This window comes from Gouania willdenowi, chromosome 15 (genome assembly GCF_900634775.1).
Source record: "Gouania willdenowi chromosome 15, fGouWil2.1, whole genome shotgun sequence".
In the NCBI taxonomy this organism is placed as follows: domain Eukaryota; kingdom Metazoa; phylum Chordata; class Actinopteri; order Blenniiformes; family Gobiesocidae; genus Gouania; species Gouania willdenowi.
Window position 1 is genome coordinate 12,973,292 of NC_041058.1, and position 25,020 is coordinate 12,998,311.

A 25,020-nucleotide genomic window follows, 5' to 3' on the forward strand; every position below is an offset into this window, starting at 1 on the left:
AATTAAAGTGGGAAAAAAGATGTCTCAATAGTTTTATATGGCAGTGCTGAATAAGTAATATTGGATGTAATGCTGTCTACTTTGCAAAATAAATAAATAAACTCATGAAAAAGTTGCCTCGCTCCTCCCAGGCAAATGGACCTCCCGCTTTCACAGAGCAGGAGCAAGAGGCAATAGGGGGGTAGTGGTAGTGGTGGTGGTGGAGGGGTGCCTTTATGGGAAACGTTTGTGACCAGCGTGACAGCTCCACTTGATGGATGGGCTACCTCCATCTGGTTGCAGTGCATGTAATAAATATCCATGCTCATGTTTGACCTCTCTCACTTACCAGACACATCTTTCACTTTTGGGACATCCAAGGGGGACTCACAATTATGCTCTGCACTCTCAACTAGCAGGGGTGTCGGGGATAGCAGCTCTGTTTATGGGCCACAGCCCAAGGGCAAAGAGTCAAAAAAAAATAGATAGCTGTAAACAATGCTTCTGCCACCAGGAGAATTCTCCAGCATTCAATAACCTTTAACACATCCTAAGCCTTCATCTCCCAGAGCTGGTTGGTTGCACGTGTTCCAGAATCCACTGCAGACCACCTCCATATTTGACCTGCATTTTTTGACATATGCGTGTAAATACTGGTAGATGGATCAAATGCCAACTTCCGTGTTAAACTAAACTTGCAAAAAATGACCAAGTGTAAAATAATTTCACAGACTCAACTCTGATTTGCCCTGCTCCAGAAAAACATTTAATTATTTATCCCAAGGAGGAAGGTTATAGTTAAGGGCATCTAGATATATGTCCACGCTTTTGTGAGTTCAGGCTGCCCAGTTTATGCTCTGACCTCCATTCACAGTTACAGATGATGGGTAAACCTATTTTAATTGCTTCTATTGTTTCTTTTTCATTGCTCATAGCATAGCTGTTGTGTACGCCCTGAATGACGACCCGGAGCATTGGACAGGTCAACCTATTCAGTAATAGAAAAAGATAGGCAACCATTGGATTTTTAATAAACCTGTGTAATAATGAGACTGAAAAGCGAAGTCAATTGTTAAAGAGAAAGTTAATGAAGTGTCTTTGTGGGCAGTTTGTGAAAAATAACCTATAACCTATTAAGAACCAGCCTAACTCCCTCAGTCCCATTTGTGCCCTTGATTGAATTAGTTCATTCTTTAATTACTGAGCGTCTGAGATGGGAGCTTGGAACGTAATTGAACTTCTTCATGCTTGCTGCACTCCTGCCAAACTATTTGTTCTGTTAAAAAGAAATAACAGTCTCACTTTGCCTCCTTTTTTGCATCGATTTTTATAACATTAAGGCTGTCTCTGGAATATCCAGGCTGTAAAGAATCAAATACCAGAGCATTATTCACAATAAAGCATATGTTATTATCGCAGGGAGAACTTACTTAAAATTCAATTCACTTTGGCATCATTATCATGTATCAACATAATAAATGAGCCCTTCAGAGCATGGTAATTATAATTTGATAAATCATCAGCAGAAAATTAACTGGATGTCAAAACATTCATTGGAAAGGGTGATGAATGGAGGATGATTGTGGTGATGAATTGCGTTAATCTGCGCAGTATGAAGCCAGCGAAATGGCTAAGCAGCCCAAGATGGATGGGCCATGGAAGCTGCAAGGTCAGGACACACAAACGCAGAATGGAAGGAAGGAAAAATAGGAGCAAATGAAACAGAGAGAACTTTCTCTCCTTCTGTCTTTCTCACTATATGCTCCGAGCATTATCTTCTGATTTCTTGCCGCAGTGTGTGGCTCTCCATGTAAAGAAAAAAAAAAGCATGGTTGGATACAGAGGCCTCCTTGAATCCTTCTCCATCGCTCCATGCAATCTAAGACAGGTTGGATGATAGTGGAATCACAATGATATCACTTCCAAAACTAATGGTTCCTCCTTAGATAAAAGTAGAATAAATATGGGACCAATGAAACAATCCTGATGGTGTTGCAAGGTGGATTTCTCAGCTGTGTTTTATTTTCCATTTCAAGTTGCACAAATGCTACTCTTCATTTCCAAAGATCTACTTTAATGAACCAGGCATTAGGTAAACAACTCTACTATAGTTAGTCGACATTAAAAAGTATGACTAATCAGTCCAGTTCTTGTGTTTTTGTGCAAAGTTCACGTGTAATCCTGTATCACTGTTGGATATATGTCTTTAAAGATGCAACTTGTCTATGTAGAACATCTAGGCTAGCATACAGTATATACCACTTGTTTTTGCCAGATTTAGCTGATAATACAGCTCAAGATCTCTTCATCTTCCAATAATGAAGGGGAACAAACTTAATGTCTGCAATCTTCAGTGCTGCTCAGTGAACATTGGTATGCTTGCTTTGTCTTGGAGAGAAGTTGCTGATGCAGTTCACTATCCTGTATCATGTTATTGTTCTCACATCTTAGTGTATGAAACCTGGCTTCCACAACCTTCTGGTTCCTTAACTTCAAGCCTGTACCATTAGTACACTGCTATACATCCAGTTCTAGTCTGCGTGTATCTTCAATACTTGTACTACCCATGCTACTACTGTACTTGTGCAACTCAATTTACTCTTGACCAGATCAGTACAGGACGTAGCCATAATTGATGGATATGCCAACTGGTGAGTCAGGGGTTCAAATCTCACTTCATTCAAATGTAATATGTTCTTAATCCTCCTATCATCCTTGGGGTCAATTTTATTTTTATTTATTTTTTTGCTTGATATTTCATGACTTTTCCTAATTTCATGGGTACAATTGATTAAGCATAAAATGATCACAATGTTATTTTTTTTCAATGTGCTGAACACATATTGCACGCATTGGTGATCCTCTGCGGTCAATTTGACCCCAAGCTGATTTATCAGCTGTGTAAAACTTGTCTGTGTGTGTGACCCATTTATGATTTTACATCCTCAAACCTGTAGTTGCAGAGTTGATACTTTTGAGTTGATTTGAGAAGATTTAGATGAATGATTATAATGATCCACTAACTCTAAAACTGAAAGTTTGACCTGATGGTGGCGCTGCAGGAATGGTCATATCATCATCATAACCAATACGGTTTATTTTCACGTGGTCATTAATGTTGTCAGTAGATTGGAAAAGATTTAGAAGAATACTATTTAGGATAAAGTAATTCAAATTTAAAAGTTTGGCCTGATGGTGGCGCTAGAGAACAGGTCAAGGTTTCATTATCAAGGGGTTATTTATGTAATCAACAAATAAACATAACAAACTTGAACAACAATTTTTGGGAAATCATTTTCTGGAGGCAAATATCCCTGGGGTCAGATTGACACCAAGCGTAAAATGTTTTATTAATATTTGAGGATAATAGGAGGGTTAAGCATGGTACTTTAACCACATTTTTTCACATGAGTGTGAAATTATACTAATTGTGGGAAGTAATTTCTGATGTTTTCCTTAAAAACTAAAAATCCAAGGAACCAAAAAAGCATAAAACCTTGTTATTACCATTATTTTAAACCTTAATTAACCCATCACTGATTATATCTAATATTTCATCTTCTAAGTATTAATTATAGTTCTAGCCAAAGTACATCATATCATATATTTCATGATTGTTCAGAGGTGTATTGCTTCCTACTTGCTTTTGCTTCCCTGCTGATAGTATTAGGTTGTTTTACCATCCATCACAAGGACTCCTGTGGATACCATCCACTTGATTATGAATTGACAATGCTGTGTGATGAAAATCCTTTAATCCTTCAATGCATTCATTAGTAAGCCTTTAATATATTTCTTGTCAACTGTTTTAATACACACACTAATGATAAGTATTGCAATTTTGAAATGTTTAAAGCATTAAGAAAATAAATGCTGAACATATATTGTTGTAGAATTCATCGCCGGGGTAGAAAAAAAAATCATAACTTTGTGTTGTTGTCATTCATTTTGGCATGTTTCTATTTGTTCGGGTGTTTCACAGGAGCCGGATTGGATGAGCCCTCAACAATGATAATGAAGGCTATTTCGACAAATAACAGTAATTACATATCACCGCTTTTCAAATGTGACAAATCAGACAATGTAGCTTTTATTGAATTCATTATGTTGACAGGCACTGTATCCTTCTTATTTATCTGCTTTTTCCAATGGCATGTGGACATGTAGAATCTGACAACCACACTTCACGTCATTTGCATCAACTCGTGACTTTTCAGTTTACTGTGTCCGTTTGGTGGTGTTGTTTGCGTGGCTGACTTCAGTTGGAAGTTTATATCTTCTTATGGCTTCACCCCACAGGGATCAAAAGTCAGCCTATCAAACTTTCTGTCATTTCTTACTCGGAGGTATTAATCTTATACAAAGCTTCAGACACCTTTTATCTTGCTGGCAGGTTGACATGTACAGGGGAACATATCGTCTTGAGTCCCCGCAATGAATGCACCACACCGGCTGTCACTTGGCCTGCGCTGCATATGGTAAAAGGAAAAAAAAAAAAAAAAAATCACACCTTTCTTTCTTTGTGAGACTTTCATTTTCATTTGAGCTCGTTTCTGCCTTTGCTTTCACTCTCTCTCTCTTGGAAATTATCACCATCCATGTCAGAAGCCCTGTGGAATGGGGAGGGGGAGAAATCTGTCACACTTCCTCTTAAGTTTCTGATTCTCTAAATGACGGAATCTCATCATACAACTGTCGCCCTCTCTGACACTACAATTACACATAATTCCCTCTGTCATTCACTGTCTCAAGGTTAGCATTTTAGACTTTGTACACGAGGCAAGGACATTTGAATTAAGTGGCTGGGAAAAGAGATGACAGGAAAAGCAAAAAGTGCATTTGTTACTCCACATTGGACTCGTATTAAATGTGCTTTTTGAATTTGGACGTGTGTGCTCTCTTTGTAACGGTTTTCTTGGATGTTTTACTTATCGATTACTGAGTAAGACATACCATGACCAATAGTCAATCTCCTTATGCGAGCAATGCTGTTGATAAAGTACAGCTTCCAAAATGATATTTCTTCATCCCACCTTTCAGAAAAGTGGGTGTAATCCAGCCCACTTGACAAAGTGTGCTCAGACAAAATGGTCCATTATCATGCCACATTTTACTCCATCACCTTTCATATTCTTGTATGAGATCTGGGTTAAACAGTACATTTCCCTCACCCTTTCACCCCTTCCCTCGAATAAAGTGTTCTTCAAAAGTATATATTTCATTGCAAGATGACAGACTTGACACTATAATTGACCTGAGAACCTCCATCTTACTCTTTTGAAATTGTCTGTTGTAATGTGTGTCAACTAGATAAAATGATTCCCATCTCCTCTTTTCTGTAGATTTCCATTTGCAAAGACAGCTGACTGACTGACTGACTGACTGACTGACGCTGGCTTTATTATCATTCTCTTTCAATGTCTGTGATTTGGAGGAGAACAGAGTGGCCGTATATTTTTTAAAACAGGTGCTTTCATGTAGGTTCTTTATATTGAAGGTTTTATATAGGTTCACTAGTTTGCAATAATGTTGGTATTCGATATTCTGCATGTAATCCATTGCCATGTTAGGCAAACTTCCCACTCTGTCACTTTGTAAGGGATTTACTCAAGCTTACAGGATTAAGGTGTACATTAAATTTGATAATGAACTCTTTCTACCTTATTCCCAAGGATGTCACTTTTGATATAAATAGGAACACAACTTCTTGTGTGATAGTGAAAGTAGCAGCTAGCAAGTGGTTGTCAAAGTCTAAAAGTATGGAATTTACATGACTTAGTGTAGAGTAATAGATAAATAAACCATTGTATTTACTAACTTTCTTTATTTTACCATTATTTTATCATACATAAAGCATCTCTTATCAGGAACTACCAACCCAAGTTAGTTGTATGTTTTTCAGCGATCTTGTTTTGTCTTGCCTGGTACGATCTGATCTGGTTTATTGTGGCCTTGTCTTTCTCCCTTGTTAACCTTGCTTTTATAACTGGTATTTAATGCCTATTAAATGCAAATTATATTTTAACTTTTTTATGATTTGTTAACAATGTTTTTTAAAAAAAACAAAAAAGAAACATACTTCGATCATCACATTCGTGTCGTAGACTTATCGTAAATAAGTCGATAAAAGCACATCTTTTAAGGCAAAGGACAAGTTATATTTTCCAGTTTTTTTACTTGCTTTTAAAAAAAGAAAAAGAAAAAGGAAGGCACACTCTTTTCCATTCAATGTTTCGTTGTTAAGTTTCACGCTTGCTTCATGAATCCGAGAAATGTTTTCACTTCTCCTACGAGCTAATTGGAAGTTTGTTGGATTTTTTTTTTGCCCTTCCCCAAAAAGTGACACCGTGCTGGCATTATGGTACTCCTGTTTTTGGAGGGTTTCTTTTTTATTCACGTCAGATTGGAGAATATTTTCACAAGATTAATTAACACTGTATTTACCAAAATGTAGAACTCTTTACATTTTTTTCACAATTATAAAGTAACGACTGCATTTCAAATAACTTTTAAAACATTTTTGACAAAAATGTGTGATGTCCTGTGTGTTTTAAAAAAAATAAGAGCAGGCTTTTTTAAGCTTAGGAAATAAAAGGCTTCAGGGAAAGCAGCATCTTCTGGTGGGAGGGATAGTTTGGAAGCTAAAACAAGCTTTAAAGAGGCTCCAATTCTACTCAGGTTCACTGGTAAGCCTGTTGGACATCCAGCTTTGTTCCTCTCATAGGCTTCTTATCAGTGCCCTGTTGCGGTTGTCTGCTTGCATGTTCCTCTTGTATCTCAGCTGAACCAATTCGATGGCCTAAGTGCTCAAATTGAGCCATTTTGTCTCACTTTGAAACAAACTAAGACCTATAATTGGTCTGTATGTGTTTATACACACGTGTATTGTTTTGTATTTTTTTATTTTCAGTCCCCTCTGTTTTGCCTACACTATTCTATGTTGGCATTGGTCTATGCAAGTTTCCAATGCCCCCTACCTTACGCTGCTCTTAAGTTTGAAATGCAAGGGGTCAGTGTTTCCACTCCAGCAGTGTCAACTTCAATCTGAGACGATTTGGTGTGAATTGTGTGCCACGGTGTGGGGGCTTGCAGGTCAGAGACCCAGTAATTGATGTTGCTTCTTCATCTGCTTTTCCTTGTCCGCTCTCACCACAGCGCAGCGGTCGTTTTTGTTTGTTTAAATTGTTTGAAGATTTACTGTAGGTCTTAGGGCTCTGAGAAGCATTACCCTGCTGCACTTTTTGCAATGTTCCTACCTAGCAGGGGGTTCAACAGTGGGGCACACAATGGTTCCTGCACAAAAGAGGCTTTTCCTCAACACAAGGCCTGGAGGACATTGCATGGTATGATGCTGAGCGCTGTGAGACACACAATGGCGGAGGCACAAAGAAAGCTTCTCTTAAGACAGGACTCGGAGGACATCTAGCATGACAAGCAGGGCAGCTCTCACTGTAATTAGCCATGGAGCTAGCTTGACCAATGGCCTTATGAGGTCATTGGAGTGCCTGTAAACAGGGTTAATAAAACTGAATGAAAAAGAAGGCAATTGGCAGAATGTTGGCTTTGAATTGGGACATTTTAGGGATACATTGTTTAATACAGTGGTTCCCAATCTTTTTTTGTCCCGTGTACCCCTTTCATATCATAATTACCCTCTCCATAATTTCATTAGTTTTTCATTTTGGGAACAGCGGGCTCTCCTAAACCCCTTACTGTGTCTACAAATTGAAAACACTGAGTGGATTTTTTTTTTTTTTTAAATACCAATACAACTTTTATGTGATTATTTCAATAGTTAGGTATTATAGACGCTAATTTCGCTAATTATTGTCTTCTATTGTCAGAACTGTGATGAAATGGCCTCTACCACATGAAATAATCATGTTTAAATAAATTACAGGAAAATATAGTATTTTAATGAGCAATGGTGCTGTTTGTTGTAAGCAATGGAAACTTTGAATCTGACAGATTACCAATGTCTTGTGGGGTTCCTCAGGGCTCTGTTCTTGGACCTCTTCTGTTTAGCCTTTATATGCTTCCTTTAGGACAAATTTTACAAAACTGTAAGGTTGATTATCAGAGCTATGCAGATTACACACAACTATATCTATCACTGAATCCAGATGACTATGGTCCCATTGAGGTGTTGTGTGACTGCTTAGAAAAAGTAAACTGCTGGATGAGTGAAAACTTCCTTCAACTAAACCATGACAAGATGGAGGTGATTGTCTTTGGTAACAAGGAAAAGAGGACTGCTGTCAGCAATTATCTTGAGTTTCGATCTTTAAAAGCTAAAGACCAAGTCAAAAACCTTGGTGTTCTGATTGACTCAGATCTGACATTCAGCAGTCAGATCAAATCTATCACAAAAACAGCTTCTACCACCTAAAGAACATCTCCAGAGTGAAAGGTTAAATAACTCAGAAAGATCAGGAGAAACTGGTCCATGCTTTTATTTCCAGCAGACTGGACTATTGTAATGGTCTTCTAACAGGAACCCCCTAAAAGAGCATCAAACAGCTACAGCTGGTTCAGAACGCTGCAGCTCAGGTCTTAACCAGAACAAAGAGGTCAGAACATTACTCCTGTTTTAAAATCATTACACTGGCTCCCAGTCAGCCTCAGAATAGACTTTAAAGTTCTTTTCCACTTTCTTTCTTTTTTGGACAAAAACCATCTGATGAATGAAATACTGTACGTTTAAATAAAAAGAGGAACATAATGATGGAGTCATGTTTAATCTGGCCCTCTAGCATGTCAACCTGCTGCATGGGTGGTATTTCCTGTGGGGGCCTTTGAAGAGGGTCAATTTAGAGAAGAGATTTGGATCATTACACAATAAAGAACACATCTTAAGTACCGAAGTAAGTTGAAGAAATGATGGTTAATAATGTTGACAGCACTTCACCTCTGCCGAATTACAGAAAGATTTGACTTGACTTGCCTTCTTTAATGAGCCTCACTTTGTAGAGGTAATGGGCCAGTGGTAAGACAGAGAGAGGTGCAGAGAAAGTGAGAGTAGGAGAGAGTGAGTGAATTACTGTAGTCCTTTTTTCTGGAGTTGATGAGGCTCTGCCGCTTTTGATTTCCACCTGTACCTGGAATTCTTTTGCTTACATTCTTTTCAGCTATAATCTAATACATCGGTTCTAAATCTGGGTTCAATTGAACCCCAGGGGTTTGGCGAGTCAAATCTCAGGGGTTCTGTATGGGTCAAGAGACACCCACTAAAAATTTGCTAATCAAAATAAATGTCCATGATAAACTTGTTTATCCAAAAAAAAAAAAAAAAATGCGATAACAATTTAAAACTTTATTTTAAAATAGCAATGTATCAAAGTTGAAATAAAAGCATTTTTGAGCAAAGCAAAAATGTCCCAGGCCCAGGTGTCTGTGTGTGTCTGATTAAAATATACAGTATACCTATTTATTGGGTAAATCATATTTTATTTATCCAATTACGAAGAGTTCAGGGTTCAGTACCATTTATAACATTTTGGGATCATTTCACACATTTCCATGGTATTTGTCTTATTAAACTGGTGGCTTAGGGACTAGCAGTGCGGCTAACGTTGACCTCATGTCATTTCAGGGAGATATGCGCTCCACACGCACACAGACAGACCTTCCTTGTATTTATAGATAGATGACCAACTCATTCCACACACACACTAAGTATTGGTGTGTACTCTGCTCTGTTCCAATAAGCTTCTCTACTTACATCTAGATTGAGGACATGAATTCAGATCTACATCTTGCTGTGTCTAATTTTGCACATTTGTGTGAAAGTTTGTGACAAAAACCTTAGCTGACAGCATGACAGTTGATTTGCAGTTCAATTTTTTTTCTCCAACGAATTGTCAGCCCATCAAAATTATATATCTGTCATCGTCTTTGAGTGTCTCACGCTGAATGATAAATATGTACATCCAAACTGGGATTTGGTGCCAATTATGTATTGACGGAGATGTCACAAAGAATGTAACATTTAAATTAAAATGATGGCATTCAATTTCAAACTGCCTTGTGCACTGACATGTTGTCTTATATCTTTCTGTGGAGCAAGACAAATGAAAAAAAGCAACAAAAACTGAAAGGAAACAAAGTTCCCAAAAGGTCAAATCAATAGCTTTGTTGAGTGTAACTTTTTTTCTTCTTACCATATCTACATGTCAATCATTAATCCTATTATTAGATTTGTTAGGACAACATACTAGAATGCCTAAACATTTTTTTTTTAGCAAACTGCAGATTTGTTGAATTTTATTTTTACAACATCACTATATTCACGTTACAAACAAGTACAGTAAACTCTACTAAAAACCCTTGAAAGAAATACAAGGCTCGATATTTTTAATTGGCACGAATAGATGTTTAATTATCACTTTTCAGTGGGTTTTTCATGTTGAGATTATGTAAATATCTTTGGCTAACAGTAAAGAATGACATTACGGTACTTTGTGTGTGTGTATATGTGTGTGTATGTGTGTCATTTCCCAAACATCACTGTACCTGTCATGCGGCAAGCCACTTAATAAGATGCTAGAAAGGCATCTAATTATACAGTATGATAATAATGGCTTCATGAGAAAGAGTAGGAAATGTCTGTAAATGAATGATTGCGCTGCTGTACTATTTAGGCTTTAGGTTTCTCGACCAAATTACTGAAATGGCACAAAACAAGAAGTTTTTTTAATTACTAGTTAGAATGTACATTTAGTCACATGCATATACAGTAGAAGGGTTTGTATTTGTTATCATTATGCAAATAAGTGTCTTTACTAAATGTTTCTTCTCTGCAATGATATTTCCTACAAATTGTATTCCTTATCAAGTTAATTACTCCACGTTTACAAGCCCCCCCAAGCTAGGATATCCTAATTAAAGTCTACACCCCTTCTATTTGTTGGGTTTGTATTTGTTACATGTGTCATTTCATGTCCTCCTGCGGAGCAGAGGGTTGTTGAGGGGCTGGGGGGAGAAAACACCCTGCTTAGACCCCTTGCTGGGCTTCCAGATTTCCTCTTGCTTCTACAAACGTTCTAGGCGGACCTGTGCTGTCTAGTTATGGGATTCTTTACTGAGAAGAGGTGGGAACACAGCTGGTACACAACCTCCACACACACACACATGCACATCTGCGAGGAGGTATATGGGTAATCTGACGGAGGGCGAGCCCAAACACCAAACACCGAAACTTTTTAATTAGCACTAATTACCTTTGCAGGAAAATGTTGGGTCTTGAAAGGATTTGTGTCAGCAAGTGGGAGATCAAAGATTGTGGTGCTGTGCATTTTAATCTGAGCACTGAGGGGTAATGGGGAGCTGTTTATGTGTTTCTAAACAGGGTGAGAGGAAGAAAAGCATCCCAGGTGGTGCTGGAGTCTTCTACCTTTAGTAATGCAGTCCACCAATCACACCACAGGTATTGTCGCATTACAAAATTTTCCACTAATAACAAGAAATTAAGTTTTTTTTTTTTTCATTATTGTTGAGTTAAAGTATCTCATCTCCTATCATACACTTCATCTCCTCCATCATCATCAGCATGCGCGCATTCCACAGTCTTAGTGAGTGCACACACGCCTGTGGTTTGTATGTGTGCTGCTTCATCAGACTGACAGGGTTTTCATAGAGGTGGTTTTTAATGCATGCCTGGACATCACTGTGGCAGGGTCATCCATCAGACATCAAGACAACATCGATCATTTGCCATGAAGAGAGCACGGGGTAGTGATTATTTGCTATTAGGTAGATGCTGAGGCATACAAATGGTTGGCAGTTGACAGTTGAACTCACTCTAACGTAATGCGGAATGGCTCTGTCTTTCAAGGAAATGTTGACGAGCACTGAGCCAGAACACTGTAATGACAGAGCGTACAGGCAGAGACGGCACTGAGAGGTTTTCCCGCACACATCACGGCATCAGTTTTTCTTTTTTCTTTTTAATTTCATTTGCAATACTTTAGATATTTCTCTGACTTATTTTGTATGGGGAGCCGATTGTAAAGATGCGCATAATTCTAAAATAAACAGCAAATTTTTTCAACAAATTTTTTTATGTTACTTTTAATCAGATTTACAGCAATATTTGTGAAATTTTTTACATTTACTTTTACCGTAAAAAATATGTCAATGTTAAATCTAAATGTTAAATCAAAAAATTTGAAATAGTAAATCTAAATCTAAATGTTGAATCTATATCTAAATGTTGAATCTAAATCTAAATGTTAAATATAAATCTAAATGTTAAATATAAATGTTACATTTAAATATAAATCTTACATTTAAATATAAATCTTAAATGTTGTTGAATCTAAATCCAAATGTTAAATCTAAATTTTAAATTTTAATGTCACGAGTGAAACAAAATATTTAGCTAATATGCAAATTCACCAGACATACCAAAATAAAAGCTCATTGACGCGAACGCAAATTAGATTTAACATTTAGATTTAGATTTAACATTTAAGATTTACATTTAGCATTTAGATTTAGATTTCACATTTAAATCTAAATTTAATATTTAAAATTTAGATTTAACAATTATTTGACATTATATATTTACGGGAAAAGTAAATGTCACAAATTTCACAAGTATTGCTGTAAATCTGATGAAAAGTAACATAAAAAAAAAATCACATACATTGTTTTAAACATGATTTGTTGCTAAATGTTGCAAAAAGGTTGCTGTTTTTTTTTTTTTTTTCTTTAGCATGCTCAACTTTACAATCGGTGCCTCATGATTTTGTGCCTGTTTTTAAAAATATCATTTTTTTATGAAGCGTACATTTACCAATGGCTTTTATTGTGCAGCATGCATGAAATATAGCATAGTGCTTGTTTGTCCTGCATTGATGTCCTCACTAACTAAGATGCCACGAGTGGATTGATTTCCAGTTCCTGTTCACTGACAACGGAGGCTGTTTGTCATGCGGATAGACAACTAATCTTTCAATACAAACACTCACAAGACACATGGCCGTACTGTAAGTGTGTAGTCCAGGGGAATCTCAAGGTGGGGGGAGGCATTAGCGTTGGTCATGATGATATGTTTTGCAGTGGTGTTGTATTTCACAATGTACAATTTGGTGGTGTACACAGGAGCTAGCTGTCATTCTGTCTGAAACCACATGACAGCAACTCTCCAAAACTGAGATGACAAGCTTTTCTGCAGTGGGTAAGGTGTTTGTTTTCTCACTGGGATCCTTGAATATCCCTGTGTTTGAGCTTCTCCTTCAGTACCAAACTGGGGTCAAACCAGGCTTATGAGGTCAAAGCTGATATTGACCAGAGGTGTAAAGAGTACTAATATATCCTACTCAAGTCAAAGTACTGTTACTTGATTGAAATTGTACTTACTGTAAGTACAAGTACATCATACATAAAATACTCAAGTACAAGTAAAAAGTAGCTCAATTAAACAGCCTTCAAAGTAAAAGTCACTAATTACTTTCACCCCCCACGTTTATTTTTGGTAATAAATATTACACACAGTAAACATCTCGTGTACTTAAAAAGGAAAAGACCAGATCTTGCACTTTTATTTCCACAAAGGCATTTGCATGAAATAAAATGTTTATCAAAATGTACAATTATTTTTAAAATAAAATTAAATTCAAAATAAAAAAAAAAAAATGATCAGGCTGTAAATATTGCTACATTTATGAACATTTAATCTGATTGGTAGGCTATGAAGTGACGCATTTGATTAAAAAAGTAGCCTACTAGTATCCATAACGTGAGTACTTGTAATTCGTTACTTTCACCTCTGATATTGACCTACAGTACACTGCCTTTGATTTTTCTATTTTTCGTCCCCCGGGTTCGTACATGTGCGTGTGTAGTGCCAGCTGACAGAATTAGTCTCATACTGTTCATTCACAGGAGACTGCGTACTCACCAGTGTTAATTACATCAAAAGAGAATATTAACCTCACACACTCAGCAGGAATATGCACGGGGGTAGTCTATAACTGACACTGTGGGATCCACACGGCTATTATCAGTCACTAAAAGTAGGTGTCATGTAGAGTGGTACATTTAGAATCCTTCATCAACAAAAGACATTTTATAGATTTATATATATTTAATTGTATAAATCTATTATATTGAATATAAAATTTCATGACGTATCCTGTTGTAAAGCTTCATTATTGACATCTTTGGAACAAGTTTTTAAAACAGATTATGAGTGATGGTGTATAAAGACAGATTTGCTAGTGGCATCAAATGTACGGTACTCTAATGATTTGCATTGCCATTAATAGTAATTTGTTGCTGCCTGGGAGGGGGTGGGGGTGGTAGGGGGACATGTAATCCCCTTTTCCACGTGTGAATTGATGTGAATTCTGTGGAAAGCTATGTGTGATCTTTAAATGACTGCCACCTGGGGCCTGGCAGTGCCGGGCGAGGACTGCCACAGTGAGGGGTGAGTGTCTACAAGTAAAGCGAGACAGGGGGTGAGAAAGGGCTGAGCTGTGGGGTAGACAGAGACTGATAATGATAGTCTAATTTACCATCGCCATCACAGATGCTAGTTGAGAGACACGGATAGGCCATAAAGTGTAGCTGCAGGGGGAAAACGCTGGAACCGACCTGATCAGCAGATGTGTGGAGGTGGTACGAGGGATATCGGGGGGCTCAGGGGGGTTGCGGGGCAATCATTTGCTTTACAGATAATGCCATCTTTATTTATTACGAGCTAATCCTGATAGCGTTTTGATGCTGTATTTTTAGATGTTTATTTGTGTTTCAGGGGCTTTTTTTTATTGCAGTGTGTTGGAGTGATGAAATACAGCTGTGCTGAACTAATGGAGTCTTAGCATATTAATAGGTTACATATTTATTCCCAATTCTGTCATAGAGCTGAAAGGTTTTTCATGCTGTGCTTTTTACACATTTTCTAACAGTACAAAGAACTCTGTGCTCTCAGTCGTGCGGTGACACGATGGATCGAGCAAGTGATCGCAAAACTATGACAATTTAATATCTAAGTTCATTTGTAAGCACTACTAAAGAGAACTGAAAGAAAATTAATCACACTTTTTTTTTTTTTTACCCAAATGCAGTCAAAGGGTGGGTTCTAAAAAAACATCAATGTGTTCAGGTAGACACATGTTTTTCTCAATACAGTAACTACTGGATAGATCGATAGATAGATAGATAGATGTGAAGTTACAGTGCTAACAATTGTGATAGAATAATAGTGAATTATTATTTTATTTTAAGCACGTTTCAAAACTCAGACACTTTACAGTTCGAACAACAACAAAGGGAAATACAGAAAATACATAACAATCACAAAAAAATAATTCAATATCCACAAAGCTTTCCCTCACCCAGCTAAGGTCTGAACATTAAAGTAACATAATACATAGTACTTCATTACGTTTAGCTTGGGTTATTTGTTTTTATGAACATCTGTTTTCTGTTTTATAAGAACAAGGTATGGTTTACTACTTTTATTTTGAAAGAAAAGGTACCCCCACTAACTTTCCTTTTTGATTTTGTTTGATATAATCATTAAAGTCCAAACACATTCTGCTCACAATGCACTATTTGAAGACTTTTAGCTTAAAATAGCATTTATCTCTCTTTATTATACGTACGGAAATGTTTAATCTGACTATTTTTTTGTTTTGTTTTTGATTTTAGAAAGCTTTAGCTTAAAGAATAATATGGACCTACCTTCAGCATATATTGCAATTTTAGTAGAAGCAAGAACATTAGAATATTTCTTGAACAGTAAAGTTGAAATTGCCACCCAACCCTTGCCAACTCTCCTCTGCTAACCTTTTCTTATTAAGTTTATTAAAACCAGTTCACATGCCGGTTGTTTCAGGTCCAGTTCCTTTTGCCATCCATTACAGCACCTTATCCTGGCAGGCAATCCGAGGTGTGCCTTGAATAGTCCATTATGCACATATGAAGGCCATCTCGGCCTCGGTATTGGTCAATTCATCAAACATTTATCTAGTGGCCTCTGAGCAGGATGTTAGTGAGCCTGTCACTCTACAGCTCTGGTTCTGTGTGTAGAATAGCAGTGCATAGCTTTTGTACTTTAACCTTTAAGAAGGCTGCGACTTTGTGAACTGAAGAATGCATCTATGAAGGTCTAAGTTGGTTTTTTACCCGTTTCTTTAAACCTATGATCCTAAATCGCGTTTGGGATCCTATGCATAATTTTACTTAAGTCTTGTAGTTGTTCTACCTTGTTTTAAAGATCTTTAGGAGGGACCATACACTTAAAGAAGAGACTTAATCAATGTGCAGGTTGGTTGCTTCCAATTGCTTTTTAAATAGTTAAAATGTTTTTTTAGAAAGTTGTTAAAAAGTTCTATATTATTGAAGCATGACCAGATGATCTCATCAACCCATGACTCTTTGTGTTACATTCAACATGGCGGCCCCCTGGCTCTTTTAAGGAGTAACTAAACCCCAAGGTTTTGGCTGACGTGCGTCTAGGCTTGAAATTCAAAAAATGCCTTTATGGGCGGAGCTCCTGGAGCAGTTAAGACACGCCATCTCCAAAGAACAATCTGTGCTATGGTATCTACCTCCTAAATACTCACTATACCTCTTTATTCACAATTATCTCAATCCAACCTACTCACCACAGATTGTGGAGCCCACGGGTGCTAGTTTTTATAGGAGGGGCGGGGCCAACAGTATGAAGCCACCAAAATGTCACAAACCACCATTCTCAGCCAATAGTAATATTTGTAATAGTTGGGTTTCAACCCATAGAGGGCAGTCCCTTTAACATTCTTCGAACAAAATAAGGCAAATTGAAATACTTCGAATAAAATGTCAAGAAGAATTGGAAAAAGATCAATCAACAATACTACTTCATACTGTTACATGTTGGAAAAAAATCGATTTGGCGATATATTGCGATATTACGTTGCGCAGTTCTCGGATTGAGTAAAAATGCATCCATATTGATTTTTTTAAAATTATTTTTTTATTTATTTATTTTTTTTTTACCTTTATTTAACCAGGGAGGAGGTGTACACATTTACAGATTAGTTGTTTCTTAAGTTATATATTAAAAAAAAAAAATTGCAATAATCGCCTTATACTTTAATATTGGGATATATCGTATCGTATCGTGGCCTATGTATCTGGATATGAATCGTATTGCCAGGTGCCAGGCAATACACACCCCTACTTCATACCCAAAGGCATTTGTTTTCAGAAGCAAAAAAAGGGTTTAGGGTTTAGTTCTCATTAACTGTAGATAAAGCTCATCAAAGGCAATAAAAATGATTATTGGTGGATGTAAGACCTTTTTTCAGCACAGATCTTCTAGCCAGTTCAATTGGAACCATTCGGGCCAAACTTTTAAAGACAGTAGTAGGTCCCTTTAGCTGCCTTAATGCTTGTAGTTCATTATTATAAAGCTTCACAGATAGGTGTATTACAGCTAAGTTATGGTGAGAACAGGTAATTTGCTCTACATGTGTTTTTCACATTTTAAAAAATTGGTGGAATGAAAATGATTGTGATAACGCTTTAAGGTATGGTTTGCACAAAATCCACATTTCACCTCAAATCAAAAGCAACAAGCCAAAACAGGAAATGTATAGTGAAGGTAAATAAGTATTGACTCTATTCTTCACTTTTTTTAAGGCTTTGCCTGCGGAGATCCGACATGACACTCGTGCACATCATTGGCAGCAGTGAGTGACATTTTAGCCAATAACGGTAGAGAGTTTTCTTCCCTCTGTTGTCAGCAGTGGTTTATCAATCACGATGTCTGCGTCAGTATTAGAGAATCGATCTGGCAGAGCCGCTCTCTGGGTCAACATCTCCTCCCCTGTGCCCTTGTCTGGTATCTCTCATCCCCCCCCCCCCTTCCTTCTCCCATAGTGCTGAGTTTATATGCCCATGCTGAATATTACTCCATCTCTGCGGTGTGTTCAGCAGACTGGATATCTGCGGATAATGGAGGCTTCAACACATACATGCACTACTTATACAAGCTCCACAGCACGCACTCACACACACACACACACACTGATGTGTTGGGAGCTGTGTGATGTATGATGGTGGGCTTACACAGGCTAAGTGGTAGTCAAAGCGTAAAGACAGCGCATGTGAAGTATTAGCTCTGACAATGAGGCTGATCATAATTATCTTAACAAGCAGAGGATTCATCGCTTCACCTCGTTAAAGCTCTCGCCTAGCGTCCCTCACTAGGTAGATGTATAAAAAGGCCAGTCAGGCACACGTTAATAGAAATGTTTCCCATCACGTGCAGAGATAATGCCTCGTGAGCCAAATATCTTGTTGTTTTTAATGTGTTTTTGTCTGTAAGATGGTTCTATGTAGAGATGGTTAAAAGCTTCTCTCCATTTGGCTTTTTCTATATTAAAACTACTATTTTACTTGATTATCTCCATATTCAGAGGTGTAAAGAGTACTGATATATCCTACTCAAGTAGAAGTACTGTTACTTGATTGAAATTGTACTCAATTACAAGTAAGTCATACATAAAATACTCAAGTAAAGGTAAAAAGTAGCTCAATTTAATATTACTCAAAGTAAGAGTTACTAGTTACTGTCACCCCCCATGTTTATTTTTGGCAATACATTTTGCTACAGTTCCCTTGCATACAGAAAACATCTTATATATATAGGAAATCTTGCACAATTGGAACTTAGTTTATTTTCCGTAAAGGCATCTGTATAAAATAAGTTTGTCAAAATTAATAATTTTTTCTTAAATAAATAAACACCAATGAAATCAATGTAAAAAAAAAAGAAAGTGTCTATTTGTACAGTTGCCGTACGGACAACCCTCGGTGCTATTGGTACGTTTACCGAAGTACAAGTACGTACAGTAGCGTCAGGTTTAGGATAGGGTTAGGTTATAGCCCTATATCGCAAAACAATATTTAGGGTTAGGGTTAGTCTTAGTCACGTGACCTAAACTTGCCAATGACTGACCTATCATGTGACCTAAACTGGCCAATCAGGGGCGCTGCGTACGGATAGAATATATATTGATACGGTAACCGTACGAATAGCCACTGCCTAAAATTCTCAGGCTTTAAGTATAGCTAAATTTATAAACTCTAAAACTGAGAAAATAACCGGTGTTTAATGGTGTTTTGATGCGGTGCATGCATTACGTTTAATCTGTTTGGTCGGCTATGATGTGATGCATTTGATTGTTGTCTGGTCATTACATTTTTTCTAGTTTCACAATGTCTGTTGATCGTTTTAAAACAAAAAACAATAAATTACTCAGTAACGGTTGGGTGTAGAAATGTAACAAATTACTTTACTTATTTTAAAAATGTACTTAAGTACAAGTAAAATGACTGATTTAGAAATGTACTCAAAAAAGTACAAGTAGCCATAAAATAAACTCAATTACAGTAACGTAAGTACTTTTAATCAGTTACTTTCACCTCTGCAAATAGGCTTCAGTGTTGACACATACGTATGTACTTGGTGATTATACTTCATAATCTCTATGTCAGTGTTTCTCAAATGGGGGTACGCGATGGCATTACAGAGATGGAGAGAGAGAGAGTGAGAGGGTGGGGGGGTTTAAAATAATAATCACACTTAATATTACCAGCAACTCACAAAACAAGAGAAAAATGTACTGAATAATAAAAAGAACAGACAAAAAATAACAAACTCTCCAAAATGAGACTAAAAACACATGCACTAAGATATACATATATAAATACACACGATCACTACAAAATAACAGAGAAACATACAAGACGACACACAGAAAGAGAATAGATTAAATAACACCAACAACACACAAAAACAACAAAAACACACAAAATAAAAGGAAAATATACTGAATAATTTTTAAAAAATGACAAAAAACAACCTCATACACAAAATGACACAAAAATACACAAAATGATGATAGAAATGATCTTGATTAGAACATGAACCAATAATGCAAGAGTCATTATTGGTGGGAGATGACAGGAAATGATTAAATTATAGAAATAAATCTCTAAATACTGTTTCATTCAACTTATTTACAAAATGAGATTCTTTAAAATGTGTGTTATCACTCATTCATTCCTTCATTACACTCTATAGTGGGTTTTTTTTCACAGAATACTGAAGAAAATGTCAGACAAAGGGGGTACTTGGATTCATAAGTAAGAGAAAGGGGGTACTTGATCCAAAAAAAGTTTGAGAACCATTGCTCTATATTATACTCTATACATATTAGTTAGCTTGACCTACCCAGTGTTTAGCCTTGTGTTATTAAAGTTTTAAGGGTGTGTAACTGCCTCAATCAACCATCCTGACACAAAGGAAAACCATAATAAAGTCAAGGACCAGCACAAATTACTTTTTGATAGATAACAATCTAAATAGTTGTCCTTTTTATGTGTAACAGAAGAAATTAGTAGGATTTACAGGGAAGTGACATTTACTGTTGTCGTAAAATTTAAAGTACAACAGTAAATATTTTTTCCTCACCTCGATCATCTGCACATTCGAAAAGAGTGCGATCAAATAAAGTTTGTGTTAACATTTATAACAGCTGTGATTTAATTTAGGTTTACAATATAAATGTGGGGCGAATTGTTTTTCCCTGTGTGTCCTTTACAAACCCTTCTTAACAACATTGGGACTTGAGCCAATTACCGTCATTAGTTTGGTTAAAAGCCTAAGCTCGTTTATTCTTCAGGGGGGAAAACTTTTACTGCAGGGCTTTAGACTTTGTTAGTTTTCCAAAGTAACACATTCAAACAAGAACGCTTATAAAAAGTAATGAAACCAGCTCTGGAAGTTTGCAGAAGGAGCACAAAAAAAAAAAAAAAAAAAGCTGGAGAGTATTAGAAGTTCATTCCTTTGCTCTGAAGCTAAAGCTTAGATGGGACTCAGTTGCTTTCCCTTGGCTGTGAATTTAACTGATTAAATCAGCCAGAGCTCGCAGTGGTGGTGACATGAAAACAACAATTAATAAGGCTCCCTCCTGTGGCATGCGGCTCACTTTAACCGAGCAGCTAATAACATAACCCATAGGACTGCAGCCAATATTACACACGCACACACACAGAGACATACGCTCACACATGCACAGGTGGCATTGCTTTAACAGCTTGTGCTTACAGAAAATAAATTAAAACCATTTTCATGCGGGATTGTGCCTGACTGCACATTATCAAAGATTTAACTGGCTCAATAAAAAATGTAAAAATGTGGAAGGAAAAGGGCTTCTAGTGTGTTTTTTTACCTTTCTCACAAACGCAAAGACTTATTGATGCTTTACTTTTTTGTTTACAATATTATCAAGCAAAGAGTGATTTTATGTTCTTAGGCCGGTGCCGGATCGCTGTGATTTTGCTACTTCCGCCTTGCTGAGATTGTTCATTTAATTTCAAAGTTAATGTTCAAAGCTACTGTTATTTGACGAGTGCTGAATGGCTCCTTCTCTTGGAGTTGGAGACGTTCCAACGCTACAAAGAAAGGATAGGCAGGTTAATCTTCTTCATGGTGTAGGGCAAGCATCACCAGTGAATAGGAATAGTTTATTTTCCAAAAAAACATGATTGTAATATACATTGCAGTTAACCTAATGTAACTTTACAATAATAAGCTGTTGTATTTTATGAATTAGCAATCTGATCATGATGATCTTTTTTTTTTTGAATCAGTACAGCAATCTCTGTATGACATTGCGCATGGCAGTTCCAGCATGGGTACATCTCAGTACGTAGCAGTCACATACTGAGATTGTAAGGTAAACTCAGACCGTGACACCGGGCTTCCGGACTTAAAACACCACTCACTTTGTTGTTCTTGTTGTTGTGTACACTAGTTAAAATCGCTACTCCTCTGTTATTTGTGAACAGATCGGCCTGAAATTTGGTAGCTATGATCTATGGATGTGTACACATCCATGCTCAGAGCCCAGATTTTTGATTTGGGGCCCCAAGGGGAAAGTCGATTTCTCATTTATTTGTGAGTCAAATATTACGATGGTTGGCGGTACCCAATCATTGGCACATACCAATATATAAATGGGGCCCATTACCCCAGTACGTGTCACGGGGGCGCCAGGATTTTCCAAATGACTACTCCTCCGTTGGTTCTCGTTAGAATGGAATGCAGTTTGGTTTGAATACTGAATGAATATGATGAGACGCTCAGAGCCCTTTTTTTAAAAATGGGGCCCGGGGGATAACCCCCCCATTTCCGGTAATTTTCAAATTTATGGGAACATAGTCGTGTGATACATCATTTCAAGGGAATTCAACGTAGATTACGATTATGCCTTGCACAATTCGATTCGGGACCCCCTTTTCCGGTAATTTCTACATTTATCGGAACATAGTCATGTTATAAATCGTTTCAAAGGCAATATAACATAGATAACGATTTTACATCGCGCAATTTGGTGGAGGCTCTTCCTGCTGATATTTTTCAATCAAATCAACCATTTTTTTCATCTCCCTTTAGTCCTTCTCTTTCTTATCTCTGCTCCATGTGTGACAATTTCGTCAAAGCAAATTGTAAAGAGCAACACCTTAGCTTTCAGAAACTAGTGGAATTTATCGGTTAAAGCAAATATTAGCGGAGTTACAGTAATTTAAAGTAGCGTGTTATCCGCCATACGGATCCAACGGGATGGCCCGGACAGGATGTAAAAAGTGGGCATGTCTGGGTAAAACCAGACCTATGGTCTCCTTATCTGAAGGAATATTATTGCTAGCCTAACTAAAAATGCTGAATGAATCTTCACTGTTATGGATTAGCTCCTGGCTAATTGTTGCTACATTACTGCTAAGTCAAGTGGTCACATTGATTTGATATGCTTCTACCTGCTCCAGAACATCAATGAAGTAAATACTACCTAACAAACAACCAATATATCAAAAGTACTTTGGAGAATTGCATTGATCCAAATGATGATATACTGTAAATAAGTGAGTTTTTTCAAACAAACCTTCTACTTATAGAAATATGAATATACATGTTGAGGGTTTATTTGCACACACACACAACAATGTACAAATATTGCAAAAATAAACAAGATGCTAAAGATGAGGTTATTTGATGTGTTACTGGGACTTCCTGTGATTGAAAATATAAAGATGTAATATCACCTTTAATCAAAATCAATGTAGTGGATTTATTGAGCAGTGCACCATGCGCCGTCTCAGAGGACACTCGAACATGCTGACAGTGTAATGGATTAGACGGCTCACATTGTCTTTGTGTGGCTTCCATGACTTGAACTTTACCAGACCCTACCATTACTTCTAACACAGCCCTCTGTCATTCTTCATGTCTGTGTGAATGTGTATATGTGTGCGTGTGGGGCAGAGAGCAAAAGAGTTGAAATGACCCTTCACCTCTTTTTGCACTAAAAATGAGGCAGAATGGGAAAAATGCTTCCTTCAAAAGAGGTAAAAATTGCCTTTGATGTTTGAAATCCTAACACTGACCCTGATGGTGGCACAGTGGGGGGAAAAAGTTTAGCCTTCATTCCATGTGTGATTGCGAGTGTATCCCGGTTCCTCTGTGAAAATGATGGATGACAAGTTAAATTTGTGTCTGGGGAGTGAAGGTGAACTGTGACAGAGTGATTTGTCTTGGGAATGGAGGGTTAGGGTCAGGCAAAACTGGGCGCCTCAAGGCACAAGACATTGACAAATTCATCCTGCCCGCCGCATTTCTGAAGCCTTTTGTTTTGAATCCTGGCTACTCACAAGTGACCCCCATCCCTCATCCTGCCAGCCACTGAAGGATGCCTCACCATGCCAGGGGAGCTCAGCACCACTAATTCTTGTCATTCACTTCGTTGACAGGCCCAGACCCAAATGCTCTCCAAGCCCATGAAAGAATGCCTGGAAATGTATTCCTCCACAATAAAGGCTGACCAGATTTAGAGCCATAACCGTATTTTTTGCTTTCATATCATTGCAGGTCACTGGCGGGCCTCAAAATGTTCACCGAGCTGGAAGAGCTGATCGTTGACAACAATCTGCTTGAAAATGACCTCCAGTTGCCGAGGCTGCCCTACCTTCACACCCTGATGCTCAATAAGAACCAAATATCCTTTGAAGGAAATCATTACTGTAATCACTTTCCCATTTTAGATTCAATCTGCTGTATACATACACTGTCTTCAAAGTATTTGACCATGCGTTGGGAAGGAGAGTGGGAGAAATTAGAAGTTAGAGATCTGCAGGGAAGAGATTTTGAACCACAGGGACCTCTAGTGGAAACACATTTTACAGTCAGCACAGCAGACATGGTCTAGTTTTAGTTTTTTATGTATCTTATCTTTTAAGTTTTAAATCACACATTATTTGCCTTAAATTAACATTTATTTTTAACCCTATCCCTTTTTTTTACATGGTTTATACAGTTTATATATGGCATAACTTTAATGTAACTTTAAAAAAAAAAAAAACCTCTTTCAGTAAATCTATTCAGGCAATTGAAAAATTAAGTAAAAAAAAAGAAAGAGTACTGATATATATACTAATCAAGTACAAGTAAGTCATGCATAAATTACTGAACTACAAGTAAAAAGAAGCTCAATTAAATAGTACTCAAAGTAAAAGTTATTAGTTACTTTCACCCCCCACATTTATTTTGGTAATACATCTTGCCATGGTTCCCTTGCATGCAGTAAACATCTCATGTATAAACTTAAAAAGAAATAGATGAAATGTTGCACAATTGAAACATCTTTTTTTTTTTCCACAAAGCCATCTGTATGAAATAAAATAACACTAATTCATCGAATTCAAATTAAATACATTATTAGGCTCTAAGTATAGCTACATTTATGAACTCTAAAACTGAGAAAATAATAATAATAATTTAATGCTGTGCCGTGCATTACGTTTATTCTGATTGGTCTGCTACGATGTGATGCATTTGATTGTTGTCTGGTCATTTAATCTTTTGTAGTTTCACAATGTCCGTTGATCATTTAAAAACAAAAAAATATAATTTATTCAATAACTGCTGGGTGTAGAAATGTAACTAATTACTTTACTTCTTTTAAAAACGTACTTCAGTACAAG

General features: G+C 37.1%; 1 protein-coding gene across 3 annotated transcripts in view; it reads left to right on the plus strand.

Moving 5' to 3' along the window:
* The window catches only part of lrmda (leucine rich melanocyte differentiation associated), a 257,601-nt gene that overhangs the window by 137,838 nt on the left and 94,743 nt on the right, over positions 1–25,020 (plus strand). For 2 of the 3 annotated variants that reach the window (XM_028469150.1, XM_028469149.1), the window contains exon 3: positions 23,909–24,035. In XM_028469150.1, the coding sequence (XP_028324951.1) occupies positions 23,909–24,035 (127 nt within the window). Of the gene's footprint in view, positions 1–4,327; positions 4,458–23,908; positions 24,036–25,020 lie in introns of those variants that run through there. The other variant, XM_028469151.1, reaches the window with a different exon arrangement.